Source organism: Erpetoichthys calabaricus, chromosome 8 (genome assembly GCF_900747795.2).
Source record: "Erpetoichthys calabaricus chromosome 8, fErpCal1.3, whole genome shotgun sequence".
In the NCBI taxonomy this organism is placed as follows: domain Eukaryota; kingdom Metazoa; phylum Chordata; class Cladistia; order Polypteriformes; family Polypteridae; genus Erpetoichthys; species Erpetoichthys calabaricus.
In genome coordinates this window covers 108,939,734-108,953,411 of record NC_041401.2, presented here as the reverse complement: position 1 = coordinate 108,953,411, position 13,678 = coordinate 108,939,734, and the positions used below count along the sequence as shown (strand labels likewise).

At 40.8% G+C, this 13,678-nt stretch overlaps 1 protein-coding gene across 1 annotated transcript in view; it reads right to left on the bottom strand.

Moving 5' to 3' along the window:
- Positions 1–13,678, bottom strand: part of cntnap5b (contactin associated protein family member 5b) — a 544,617-nt gene that overhangs the window by 78,589 nt on the left and 452,350 nt on the right. The window contains exons 14-17 of the mRNA XM_028807238.2: positions 8,689–8,845; positions 6,895–7,022; positions 741–911; positions 265–483 (exon numbers count right to left, since the gene is read on the bottom strand). Of these exons, the coding sequence (XP_028663071.1) occupies positions 265–483; positions 741–911; positions 6,895–7,022; positions 8,689–8,845 (675 nt within the window). The remainder of the gene's footprint in view (positions 1–264; positions 484–740; positions 912–6,894; positions 7,023–8,688; positions 8,846–13,678) is intronic.

Below are 13,678 nucleotides of genomic sequence, written 5' to 3'. Positions count from 1 at the left end.
CTGCAATGTGTTCTCACTTTCTCTCTCTGCTATCGCTTTCCTTTCCATACTTTTTTTCTGTTTTCCCTCGCATACCACCCAGTAATTCTTCATGCACATATTGCAGGTTGAGAACCACTAGACTATTACATTGAAAAATAATCCTTGGCAATTTTACACTTACCTGGTGGAAATTGTCCTTTTCCATTTCCAAATACACATTTTCATTTAGTATATGGTGGAAACTTGAACTGATCCCTCACCCTTTCCTTTTTGAGTCCCTACCTACAAACAGCTGGCTGGTCAGTTGAAGTCTTAAGTGCCCGTCTGCAGGGGCCTCCTTAAACTTGATGGGAAGCTGATCGACTTGGAGTGATGCCTCCTTGGTGTTCCTTTCAGCTTTCACATAATGCCACTGCTTGTCATTCAGAGGGTTTGGTGATTTGACAGTGAGCTGGACCGCGCCATTGCCAACATCAAAGGAGAATGTCACCTCCACTGGAGCTGTAATTATAAACGAGGACAAAATTCAGACTCACGTATAAACCATTCAACTTCACTACCATGCAGTATTGCAATAAATGAAATCACTTCTTTACTCAAACAAATTTCTTAGTGTTAATGAATTAACAAAAACATGCATTATGCACAAAGCAAAGGAAAGAAGTATGGATTATATATTTAAAAAGAAAATCAATTTCACCACAAATCAAGATCAAGCATTCATGCAGTTGCTCATGCTAAAGTCAGGTTACGCTTACAGCTTAACTCGATCCTTATAAAGTCTTTGGTTCCAAGGTTTTCCAGGAAGATGCCAGAGTCAGACGTAGTTTTAAAGTAAAAAGATATGTCAGCACTTAATTCTGCATGGAATGTTGGGAAATTAAGGTAAGATGCCTCCTTGTTAAATGAAGCAGAATTCCAAAAGTTTCCTTTAAACAGAAGAATAAAAGAAATCTTTGATTTATTTGTTTAAGAAATGGTCACCACAAAACAAGCCTGAGGTTTTTCAGGTAAGCAACTGTCACAGAGCGCAGCTACAACTTGGTACAACCTGACTGCTGCTAAAATTAATATTTATATTGAACATGCATCCATCCATCCATTTTCCAACCTACTGAATCCGAACACAGGGTCACAGGGGTCTGCTGGAGCCAATCCCAGCCAACACAAGGTGCAAGGCAGGAAACAAACCCGGGCAGGGCGCCAACCCACTGCAGGACACACACACACCAAGCACACTCTAGGGCCAATTTAGAATCGCCAATCCACCTAACTTGCATGTTTTTGGACTGTGGGAGGAAACCGGGACACCTGGAGGAAACCCACGCAGACACGGGGAGAACATGCATACTCCACGCAGGGAGGACCCGGGTCTCCTAACTGCGAGGCAGCAGCTCTACCACTGCACCACCATGCCGCCCTATATTGAACATCTTAAACCAATATATTGCAAAGTATATTGACAAATTTATACTTAAGGTATGTACACACCATATTTTTTTAATCTAACTTTTATTGAAATATATGAGCCAAAATCTCAAAGAAAACAAAAGCCAATTTTACTGATTCTGATTTTCAATCACAAATAAATGTATGCATTTTTATTATATATGGGAATAGTGGAACATGTGGACCTCGGGTCCTCAAATAAAAAAGACTTGAAAGGGGTGAAGTCCACCAATGTAATGATAAGCTTGATTATGAATTATGAACACGTGGGCACCATGTCTTGGGACATCAGCAATAGAGGCTCTCAGGGGCTGTTGATAATGCATTATGTACTGCTGAGAAAGGCTGCCAGAACTAAGAATAAGGGGGGAGTTTTGTGTGATTGTTTTCATGTTCACTGAGTGGAATCAATATTGGATACAGAAACGGATCAATATGAGAGCTAAAAATGGATAAGCGTCAGGGTTTACCGTGTTTGGAGTAAATAACTAAATCTGTTTGTGGTGGTGTTTTCTTGTTTTGCATCTCTCTCGGAGTTTGACACATTTTTCTAAATCTACCAAGAGGATGTCTTTTTTCAAGTCTGCAGGGTGTTCAAGGTTGCCCAGAAATGCTCCTACTTGGTGGAACTTTACATCACGAATAGTGAGCACTGTGGTGAGCAACTATGATGGGTTCTTGCAGATTTTTGAAAAGATAATTGAGGATGAGACCATAGTAGATGAGGAAACACTCAGTGCTGTCAAAAGCTTCTTAAGCACACGTGAGGATTTTGAGTTTGTTTTCGTGTTGAATACATATGAACAAATCTCAGAAACTGATGTGATCTTTGACACTGTGCAGAAGAGGGCAATGGATGTTTTTTACTAAAAACAGAGAATTGAGAGTTTTCTTGCTTTTGCAAAGGAGAAGAGGTCAGAGGAGGCTTTCAAAGCTGTTTATGCAAAAGCGGAAAGTCCCAAATCAGACCCTTAAAATGAGCTCAGGTGAAAGTGTCAAAGTCTGTCACAATTGCAGAATTCTCAGGGGCGTTACAGAAATCTGTACATGGCCATTATAGATAACCTTATGGAGCAGATTTCTCAGCGTTTTTCAAATTTGGAGAGTATGCACTTCCTAGAACCAATCAATTCAGGGAAATTTGATAAAATGACACAGGTGTTTCCTGAAGAGGCATTCCAAAGTGTCCTGAAAAGTCATTCCTTTGATTCAGAGAGATTGAGATCTGAACTCCAAGTCCTATTTTCAAATTGTGATTTGCAGGGCAACAGGGGTAAGCTGTGTGATGTCTTGGTGTTTATTAAAGACATGGAGTAGGACAGTGCAATGCCTCAGCTCTACAAGCTATTGTCTTTAGTGGCAACAATTGGATCTACGTCAACAGGTGTAGAGATGAGCTTTTCCTGCTTAAAACGAGTCAAGTCGTACGCTGCAACACAATGGGCCAAAACCTTGGTCTGCTGGCCACTGATCTCTGGATAAGACTCCCAATAGGCATAACAGGGTCACAGAATGCTTTCAACAAAAAATGGAGGGCTGAATTTATACATAACTAACAAGATGCGATAATTGATTAATTTTATGATGTAGGCCCAAAATGTGATTCCCTTGTTTGAAAGACCAGCAGCCAGCATCTTACTATATAAAAGCGGTCGGGATTGTCCTTCCGTCCCGTGAGTGCAAAGTGTAACGGTATTCCGCTTATCACAGACTTACTACTTGTGGCTTGCGGTACGAAGCGACGCGATGTGAGCAGAGTTCTGATGCTCCCATCGTTCCCTTGCTTTTGTGCGCGATGCGCTGGAAAAATAGACAAAATTATGTCTCTGGAAATCCCTGTGCGCGTCCATGTGTCTGTGTGTGTGTGTCTTCTGGTGAAGTGCGCATGCGCGGGGCACAGTGCGATGCTTCAAAGGCCGCCTGACGCGTCACACAAGACAGAGAGGGCGGGACCTATAAAATATTGCGTGGCTGATCCAATCGGATTTCGGTAAATGAGGTAAGACCTAAAACATAACGCACGAAAAATCCAATCGGGTACTGAGACGCGGAGACCGGCTTCCCCAAAGAGGTTGGATTAGTGTTTGTTGTTCACTCTGAGGATGTCAGATTTGCGATTAACAAACTTGGCCCAGTAAAGTGTAAAGTGTTTTCCTAAATATACGAATTTTCATGATATTACAATAGGATGACTTTTAAAAGTAGATTTATTTTTGCGCACATAAAATCCGTTGCTGGGGAGACGCCATAAATACAATAATCAGCTGCAAGCCAGCACAGATTAAAATACTTGCTGGAGAGATGTATTACTGTGAGAGAAAATTAAAGGCACACAGTACAGTGACGCATATTACTTTAATCAGAAGAATAATGTTTTTTTTATCTATTTGTTTAAGAAATGGTCACCACAAAACAAGCCTGAGGTTTTTCAGGTAAGCAACTGTCACAGAGCGCAGCTACAACTTGGTACAACCTGACTGCTGCTAAAATGAATATTTATATTGAACATCCATCCATCCATACATCCATTTTCCAACCCGCTGAATCCGAACACAGGGTCACGGGGGTCTGCTGGAGCCAATCCCAGCCAACACAGGGCGCAAGGCAGGGAACCAATCCCGGGCAGGGCGCCAACCCACCGCAGGACACACACACACACACCAAGCACACACTAGGGCCAATTTAGGATCGCCAATGCACCTAACCTGCATGTCTTTGGACTGTGGGAGGAAACCGGAGCACCCGGAGGAAACGCCAGCACAGATTGAAATACTTGCTGGAGAGATGAATTACTGTGAGAGAAAATTAAAGGCACACAGTACAGTGACACATATTACAGCCACATACAAGCCAGTATTACTGTAACATAGACGGTCTTTTGCCATTTAATATAGACTGTTCCTACTAATGTTTATGCACTACTATTCTAGCGCCCGTTATTGTAACGGGCTTAATGTCTAGTTGGTAATAAGTATTGCAGGCTGCAGTTAGACCCATCGCATGAATGTGGTTCATGGATTAACATTTGACCATGCATGTGTACTGCCATATCTGTACCTGCTGTCAGAGGAACTCAAAGCACAATTTCAGTCCTGCTGTGCCTCGATCTTTTAATTCTTGGGTCATGTTACATGTGTCACAGCATAAGCTCTCAATTGAGACCAAGCTCAAGCTTCAAAGGCCAGGGTGCGGTGTAGTGGGTCCACAGCTCATGTCAAGAAGGCCACTTTTTAAATAAATAATCGCCGCCTTCACGGCTTAGAAAGGGGGCGTGGTAGTGTGGCGGATCGGTTCCCGGGGAATTCGTGATGCGGGCGATCCTCGCTTAAGTGCACAGGTGAGGAGTCGTCCACATCCGTAATTGTTGCTGGGTGCTGCTGATTGCCACACCTCATCCACGTCCCCATGATAAATAGAAGTGCAAGACGGCTAGAAGGGGATGAGAGAAGAAAAGAAAGAAACGGAGGTTGCAGGAGAAGAAGGCGGCAGGAAGCAGGGAGAGGAAAGCCGGTGTAAGAGAGCGAGAATGAGCGAGTGCAGGCTCACGTGCAGTCTGAGCAGTGAGCCTGGGTGTTTGGGCAGCACCTGAGGAGCAGTCGATTGTGGTCATTCCCGCTGAGGATTTTGAAGAGCGGGAGTGACCAGAAGGAGGCTGACTCGCCGCATAAGGCCTGTGAAGGCAGCGGGAGTTGGGACTTGGTAAATGAACCCCCCCCCCCAGCATGAGCGCCCTGGTTGTTGGGGGAGCCAATGTCAAGGTCTGGTGAAGCCCAACGGAGCCAGGGATCAGTGAGGCGAACAGATCAGCAGGAGAAGGCAGAGAGAAGGTCAGCTGCAGATAGGGTGGCTCCCCTAGTACATAGCCTGGACGGGAGAAGCAGGGGAGTCACCAGTAGGAATGCACCAGGTTGATTTTTAAAAGGACAGCTTCCAGCCATTGTTTTAACCTCGTTGTTTTTGAAAGATTTTTAACCTCCACGGATTCACTTCTGTTTTAATGGATTATTTATTTAAAGATTTTTGATGCACTGCACTTTAATTTGGACACTTTGTTTTGCTTGTTGATTTTAAATAAAAGCACTTGGCACTTTTGCACCATCCCCTTGCTTTGTTATGCCTCATTGCCTAGCTCATCGGTGACATTACCGACGGTGTCGGGTTCAAGGGCTCCCAGAAGGAAGATGGGAGCATGGAGCGAACCCGCATCGTCACACAGGGACGCATGAGTGTTTGCATCACGGACAGACAACTCTTAACATTTTATATACTGCTATGCTACGTGTCTAACACAGGTTGGTAGACCTCAGCATTGACATTTGCAGTGGAACATACAGTGAATCTGCCTCTGTTATATGCCATTGGTATGGGATTTGTAAACGCTGTGTTAATGTTTGTGATCTATTGGAATGACAAATGCAATGCATTTTATCACTACAAATGTGATGTGCCATCTGTTGGAATGACAAAGACATAGCAACTGGGTGGACACACAGACTGACACACAGGCACTTATCCTTTTATTAAGGTGGATATATCTGCTTATAGTTACTCTTCACACCACTATGCTCTAATTAGTCCCAACATTCATTGAATTCATTGCCAAAAGTACCAAAGCTGTTGACTTTGAAACACAATTAAAGTTGAACTTCAGGTTACTTAAGAGAAAAACAAACAATAAAAAAGGTTTTATTTGTCCAAAAAGATACATTCATAATCAGAAATTTTTCAACCTGCTTAACCATTCCATCATTTTCTGTCATTCAGGCAGCATTTGGTACAAGGGAAGAATAACCCTAGAGAGATGGTCCAGGCCATTGCAGGGCACATTCATGCACATACCCCCCACCCACCAATGTTGAGTTAGTTTAGGGTGGTCAGTTAGTATGTCATGAACTGTGGCAGAAAAATCAAAGTATTTGTAGAAAACGTCATAAAGGGATGTATTGGCTACAATCAATGTGTAAAATCAATTAAAAAACATGCAGCTTAATATTGTCTGGTCTTATGCTAGGACTAGCTGCAAACATCTTCAGAGAGCAGAAAGAGAGATGGAAAGCTGCCCATCCTCATTTAACTTTTAGTAGAAATAACACGTGTATTCATTGTGAGGTGGCTTTGTATTGTTTGTGAGCACATTCTGGTAATTGAAACCACAATATTAGAACAGACATTGGTAAAATTCTTCTTTTGTATTATAGATTCTACTTATAATAAAAATATAAATTTTACATGTACTCAGTTTACTTAATTTATTCCAATGTCCCCTTCTAGTCTGTTTATAGCTCATGTAAAACCTGCTTACGGTATTGTGTAATAATCAGGCATATGCGATAGTCTGGCACCTCCTTAGTCATGCTAGTGCCAAAATATCAGATTTTTCAAGTACTCTGCAATGAAATCTATCTATTTTAAAACTAGCACCTCACACAGAATGATGGGGGGGTTAAAAATGAATATACTTACTGTCACCATAACATTTCAGAGGTCCAACTCTATAGAAAGCTTCAGAGTCTGGCCTGTCTGTATCACCGATCACAATTTGGCTTACTGGTAAATGTTCTTTATACGTAAGGAGTCCTGCGTCAGTAGCCCTGCAATTAAAAAGCAAGAGTCAAATGACATTTTTCTAGCCGACTCCCTGACCAAAATAATTATTGGTGTTGTAATTGTGTAACAGATAAAATATTTAAAAAATTAAAAGAAACTTTTTGCTAGTGAGTTTAATCTTTAGGTGAAACTTAAATATGAATTTACTGTATAGAGGTTAAATGATATTCGGCAGCATACAGTATTGAATAACTGGCACCATATGAAATACAAAAAATGAAACATCTGCCTTCTGTCAATAGCTATTGTGTGCGCACAACTGGCAATACATTGATGAGTGAGTATAAATGAGAAAAATGCAATCAACAATGAAATTATATTCAAAATACTTTCATATTAAAGCACCTTGAGACTGCTAGTGATTTGTACCCCTCTATTCTCCCTGACTCTATCACCTTTCAACCAATAAGGCCAACACTTAAGACTAAATGGAGTGCTAAACATCTTATGCTGTACTGTATTATTTTCATTTTCTACTGCTTATACATTAACCTTGCCCTTTCTTGATACTCATTTATTCATACAGTATATATAGAATAGTTTTCTTAGAAGTCAGATCTGATAAAAAAATAAAATAAATTCACTAATAAGAGATCTGATGCAGTAAAAAATAGGAATGTTATAAAATAATCTTTTTTAAACTGAGATACTTCATATCAAGTACTGCGCTGTAGATAACTAAATAGATAAATAATGTGGGCGGTATGGTGGCGCAGTGGGTAGCACTGCTGCCTCGCAGTTAGGAGACCCAGGTTTGCTTCCTGGGTCCTCCCTGCGTGGAGTTTGCATGTTCTCCCCGTGTCTGCGTGGGTTTCCTCCGGGCGCTCCGGTTTCCTCCCACAGTCCAAAGACATGCAGGTTAGGTGGATTGGTGATTCTAAATTGGCCCTAGTGTGTGCTTGGTGTGTGGGTGTGTTTGTGTGTGTCCTGCGGCGGGTTGGCACCCTGCCCAGCATTGGTTCCCTGCCTTGTGCTCTGTGTTGGCTGGGATTGGCTCCAGCAGACCCCCGTGACCCTGTGTTCGGATTCAGCAGGTTGGAAAATGGATGGATAAATAATGTGAATTTCTCCTTGGGATTAATAAAGTATCTATCTATCTATCTATCTATCTATCTATCTATCTATCTATCTATCTATCTATCTATCTATCTATCTATCTATCTATCTATCTATCTATCTATCTATCTATCTATCTATCTATCTAACAATAGACAGATATGGTATTCCATTTTCATGTATCATTCTTTTGTTTAAGAAGTAAACTATTAACGCTGTTGATGATTAGCCTGGGTGGCATGGTGGCGCAGTGGGCAGCGCTGCTGCCTCACAGTTAGGAGACCTGGGTTCACTTCCCGGGTCCTCCCTGCATGGAGTTAGCATGTTCCTCCCACTCCAGTTTCCTCCCACAGTCCAAAGACATGCAGGTTAGGTGCATTGGCGATTCTAAATTGTCCCTAGTGTGTGCTTGGTGTGTCGGTGTGTGTGTGTCCTGTGGTGGGCTGGTGCCCTGCCCAGGATTTGTTCCTGTCTTGTCCCTGTGTTGGCTGGGATTGACTCCAGCAGACCCCCGTGACCCTGTAGTTAGGATATAGCAGGTTGGTTAATGGATGGATGGATGGATGGATGGATGGATGATAAGCCTGCTTTTACCATTCCTCTCTGTCAGCGTCACAGTTGCAGAAATAATTCATGTCCATGCAGTTCTCTTCCAGGCCACACTCGCACTGCAGGATTCCAGGCGAGGAACCACTCCAGTAGGTCTGCTTCTCACTGGTCCTGCCTATCCACCACGAGAATGGAGAACCATCTAGAAAACAATTTAGGAAACATAAAAACATATGTACGTTGATCAGCATGGATTGACCTAGTGTTTATGAAATAATTGTAAAACTGAACTAAATTAACATTTTAAAATTTATTGTCGACCTCTGTAGCTTATCTAATTAACTTAGTTATTAATAGCCATTTCTAAAATAAAAATATTTAATAGTTGCAGTTTTACTAAGGAGTGAACATTACAGCAGAAATGTTTTGCTGAAACCTTAAAAGAAGAGTAGATACTGTATACCAGAGGCGTAGCTAGGGTTTTCAGTGCCCAGGGACAACTGAAGATTTTGCGCCCCCTCCTGTTTGCCAAAATGTAATGGGGAAGGGAAATTTGGCATCTACTGGATGCTGCGCCCGGGGACAGATGTCCCCCCTTGCCACCCCCTAGCTACACCACTGCTGTATACTAGCTTAAAATGTAAGGATGTGCAATGGCACTCCTTAATAATAATTCTTTACATTAATTTAGCGTTTTTCTCACTACTCAAAACACTCTCCACACAGGGAGGACCCGGGACACAAACCCATGATCTCTTTACTGCAAGACAGCAGCACTACCACTGCACCACCTGTATTTAGAAGCCTTAACATATCCTCATAAGGCAAAAGAAATAAATTAGAAAATGGTGTAAGGCATAACATTTAAGTGTGTTTAAGGACTTAGGTTACTGTTTTTAAAGTTGCAGCATATTTTTACTTTTGTTTATCTACTTTATTAACGAGACCGATATTGCACTTTTGTAACAATGAGTTAAGTTCAGAATTAACAGTGCTAAAAGAATGAAATTACATGCAGTAGTCGTGTTCACAAAATCCATTGTAAATGCCATAGTAGATGGAATGGCATCCTGACTGGGATGGAACATGAATCCTTGCTTAACCCGGAGGCCACGATGGAGGGATAACGTTAGAGGAGATGTTTTTTGATTCCTATCCCAGTGACATCAAAGAATACTGGATGGACTAGGGGATTCTGAACAGTTCATATGAGAGGAGGCAGTGCTCCTCTGGTTTGACCCCGGTCTGGACACCTGCAGGGTTGACTGGGACTTGTAGTTTTGAAGGGAGACCCTGTTGGGGTCCTTTGATGCCACCAGGGAGTACCTTTGTGAATACACCTCCCTGGTTTGGGAGGCTGTCGTATGACCTGGAAGTGCTTCCATTATGTGAGGTCGTGGCTCTAGAAGTACTCCCGGGTCTACCATAAAAGGAAGCCATCTCACTTTAAGGGTGGGGTCAGAGGAGAAAACTCAACTAGAGGAGCAAAAGGAGGTAACTGAGTTCATTGAAGATTGTGGTGTGAATTTGAAAAAGAAGCTCTTGTGTATAAAAAACATTTTATTTGCACCCAGTTCTGTTTTGGTGTGATTGTGTCTCGGGTTTGGGGCTCAGTGGCACCCTCTGGAGATCACACCATGTTTTTGGTAGCATGTCACAATATCATGTACCTGTAAACAGTACTCAATTAGGCTTTCACAGGTACCAGATTCCTACTCAAGTGATGTACAAACTGCACATTTTGTATTGGAGAACCTATGGCTAATTGTAGTTCATATTTCTTAAACATAACATTTTTGAAAGAAATTATAATAAAAGTCTCAATCTAAAAATGTTGGCTGCAGTGAATAGAAGCATAGCATGGATAGAAGGATGCTGATAACTTATAGTGTTGGAAGAATACTGAATCATTGCAATCTTATGTAGGAAAGGAACGGGCATCCCAGCCAAGGAGGAGGTGGTGTTATTACCCAGATTAAAGGCCAAAACGGAAGGATGGGATGGGATGGCCTTTCTCCTCCCACACTGCAAATAACGCTGTCGTGTGGGTTTTTTAGTCTAACATAAAAAGGGACTACATGGGCTTAATTTAAAGATAAGCGAGGTGACGTTTAGATTTCCTTGGTTACATTGTTTTACTTTTATGATTACAAAGATCATTTAAATTGCCTGGTATGACTTCAAGCAGCAGGAGAAGTGAGTTTATGAAAGCTGGTGACGTGACAGTGTGTTGCTGTCTGTGTGATTCTGCTGCCATTTCAATAAGTAACACTGGAGATTTATTTTGTGTCAAGGGCAGCTACTGGATGATTAGAACAGGGAATAAACAAAATATACAAGCTGAAATAATCTCTCTCAAAGTAAATGGAACATAGTAAATTAATCACTATTTGAGGTCAAACAGAATGTTTCTTTGCTTTAAGGTGAACAATTCCATAATATCGTCAATGCTTTGAAATGACAGTTTTTCCAAATGTCAAAATTTGTACGGTGCACTTATTAAAAATATCTCAACCAAGGTGTAACTTTCCTGATAAATCAGCTTGAATAACAAGCGTACCAAATTTTAGCTGAATTGATTTATTGAGAGCCAAGATGTTTCATGTGGATAGACAGACAGACAAATAAGATGATGACAGTAGGTGCAAACCGAAAGATAGGTTTATGAAGATGTACGGGCATGGGAAAAGTACAAAACAATAAGAGTGGAGATAAGATACAATGAGCGGTATTTGTTCCATTCTAAATGACAGTTTTTAAGAACATTGAAGGTGTCGGCCATCACTGGTACATTAGTTATGGGAGAAATTAATCTCATAATATCAGAAAACTGCATTTATTTTGCATTTTTGAATGTATTTGAGGACAGATCATAATTTAGGCTGACTAACAAGGCTGTTACAGAAGAGACTGCTTGTTCAGTCCTCCTTTTTGATTTCTTGTGAACCTTGCACAGCTCACTTAACCTACCTGCTCTCCACATGTAAAATATATGTCCATGTAAGTAACTATTTGAACTGCAAACCTGAAAAATGTCTTATGATGCTCTTTACTATGGAAGAGTGCTATATCATATGAGGCTGTTTGTATACATCATGCCCATGTTACTTACTTTCAGTTTAGAATGCTTCTCAAAGACGTGCGACTTTTCACTTTTCTCATCTCCTTTCCATTTATCACAGGAAGAAACATGTCATGTTTCTGAATAACCTCATCATTTACAGGGGTAATATTTAAAAAGGTCAACAGAAATAATTTCAAGATTGATATGCAGATAGCTGGAGTTTGCATCTATTAATGTTAACGAAGTCTGTTCCATACTGAGGGTTAGAGGTTCTTTTTAAAATTTGAGACCATGTGCCAATCTAATTGCAAATCACCATCTGTATAGGAGATGTTCTTTGCAGATCGCAGACATGTATCGCAATTTTCAATGCCTTTGGCCACCTGTGTTGTGCCGAATGTGACAAGGTGTATTTGGAATCTCTTTTAAAGTAATTTAAAAAATGTCACTGGCACACTGCCCTTGCATATAAAATTGGACATTGTGGTTAGATTAAATGCTTTACTCTTTTTTATACCAAATACAATTCCTACATTTAGTTGGATGCTTAATTTGTGTTTTGTGAAAATGAGATTTTAGATATGTGCAGAGGAACGTATAATCAACTATTATCCAGTAGTAAAAAAAAAAATAGAATTCTAACAAGACAGAAATTACATTTATTTTCATTTAAACATGGGCTTGTGGTTTTCTTTGTCTCACATTTCTTTTCCTCCTGTAAATCTGAAGAATCATGCTCATCTTCTATCTGCTGTGGAATTGGCTTAGGAAAGAAAAGGGGTTGCCCAGCAAAACAAAGGGCAAGTCAAAGGGCAGATTACTGAAACAGGCACATAACTAGAATTATAAAACAAGGAAGCATCTTACGGTATTCATGTTATGGCTGTGCTTTACGTCCTTTATATACATTTTTCCATCCATTTGTCCACCCTCTAAATTACATTTGCAAAGATTGGAAGTATGAGTTATATCTGGAAAAGAGGCACCTTTACACTCCCAAATACGATCACGGATTGCAAGCGGATTTGGCACAATGCAGTGCAAATGCAGACATGCATGACCTTTTAAATTTTGAAAGCTATTCATCTAACAGCAATGTATTGCCTACAGAGTACGATTTACGGTTTTTCTTTTTGACCAGAAAAAATAAATATTTCAAATAAAGTTTGCAAAAAAATTAAAAGCCTTTCTCAATATTTATTATTATTTCCAGCCGGCCATTACTGTACATTCAATTAAGGTCATTCATGAGTTATGCCCAGCACATATTAATCATTTCACTATTTTACCCTGAATGGATTAGGCAGAACGGAAAAAGGATTACTGCTCCAATAAGGCTCTTCTAAAAATGAACACATTAAAACATTTAAAGGTTTTACAGCACACTGATATCAACAATTAAAATGTATTTGAGCAAGCCTTTCAGTACCATCATCTTTATTATCCATGCCATGTATAACTTTATTTTTAAATAAACAAAGACAGAATCATTTAATATTGGAATCTGTGCAATGATAATTCAAATATTTACAAAGGTATACATTTACATTTACTTACATTTTCTGTTTATTAGCCTACAATAATTGCTATAGTTGTTACATGGCTCTCTGTATATATAGCAGTTGTGAAAGGCACTATATAGGTGCCCGACCCGACACAGACTGACAATGGAGACACGTGTAAAAATCAAAAAAAAGGACTTTTTTTTTTCTTCAGCCGTGGGGCACGTCTTCCCTGTGTCCCACTGGCTCAACACAGTCCCGCATAAGCACACCACAGTGCAAGAAAACACAACAAAATACTCTACACAGGTACTTCATCCACTCCTCTCAGGCAGCTTTGTCGTTGTCGTCGTTGTTGTCGTCCTCGTCCTCGTCCCAACTCTGGCACCTAGAGTGGTGGCTGCAGGCTCCTTTTATAGCACCCCCGGGTGTGGCTGCAGTCCATCCCACATGGGCTCGTTAAGCCATG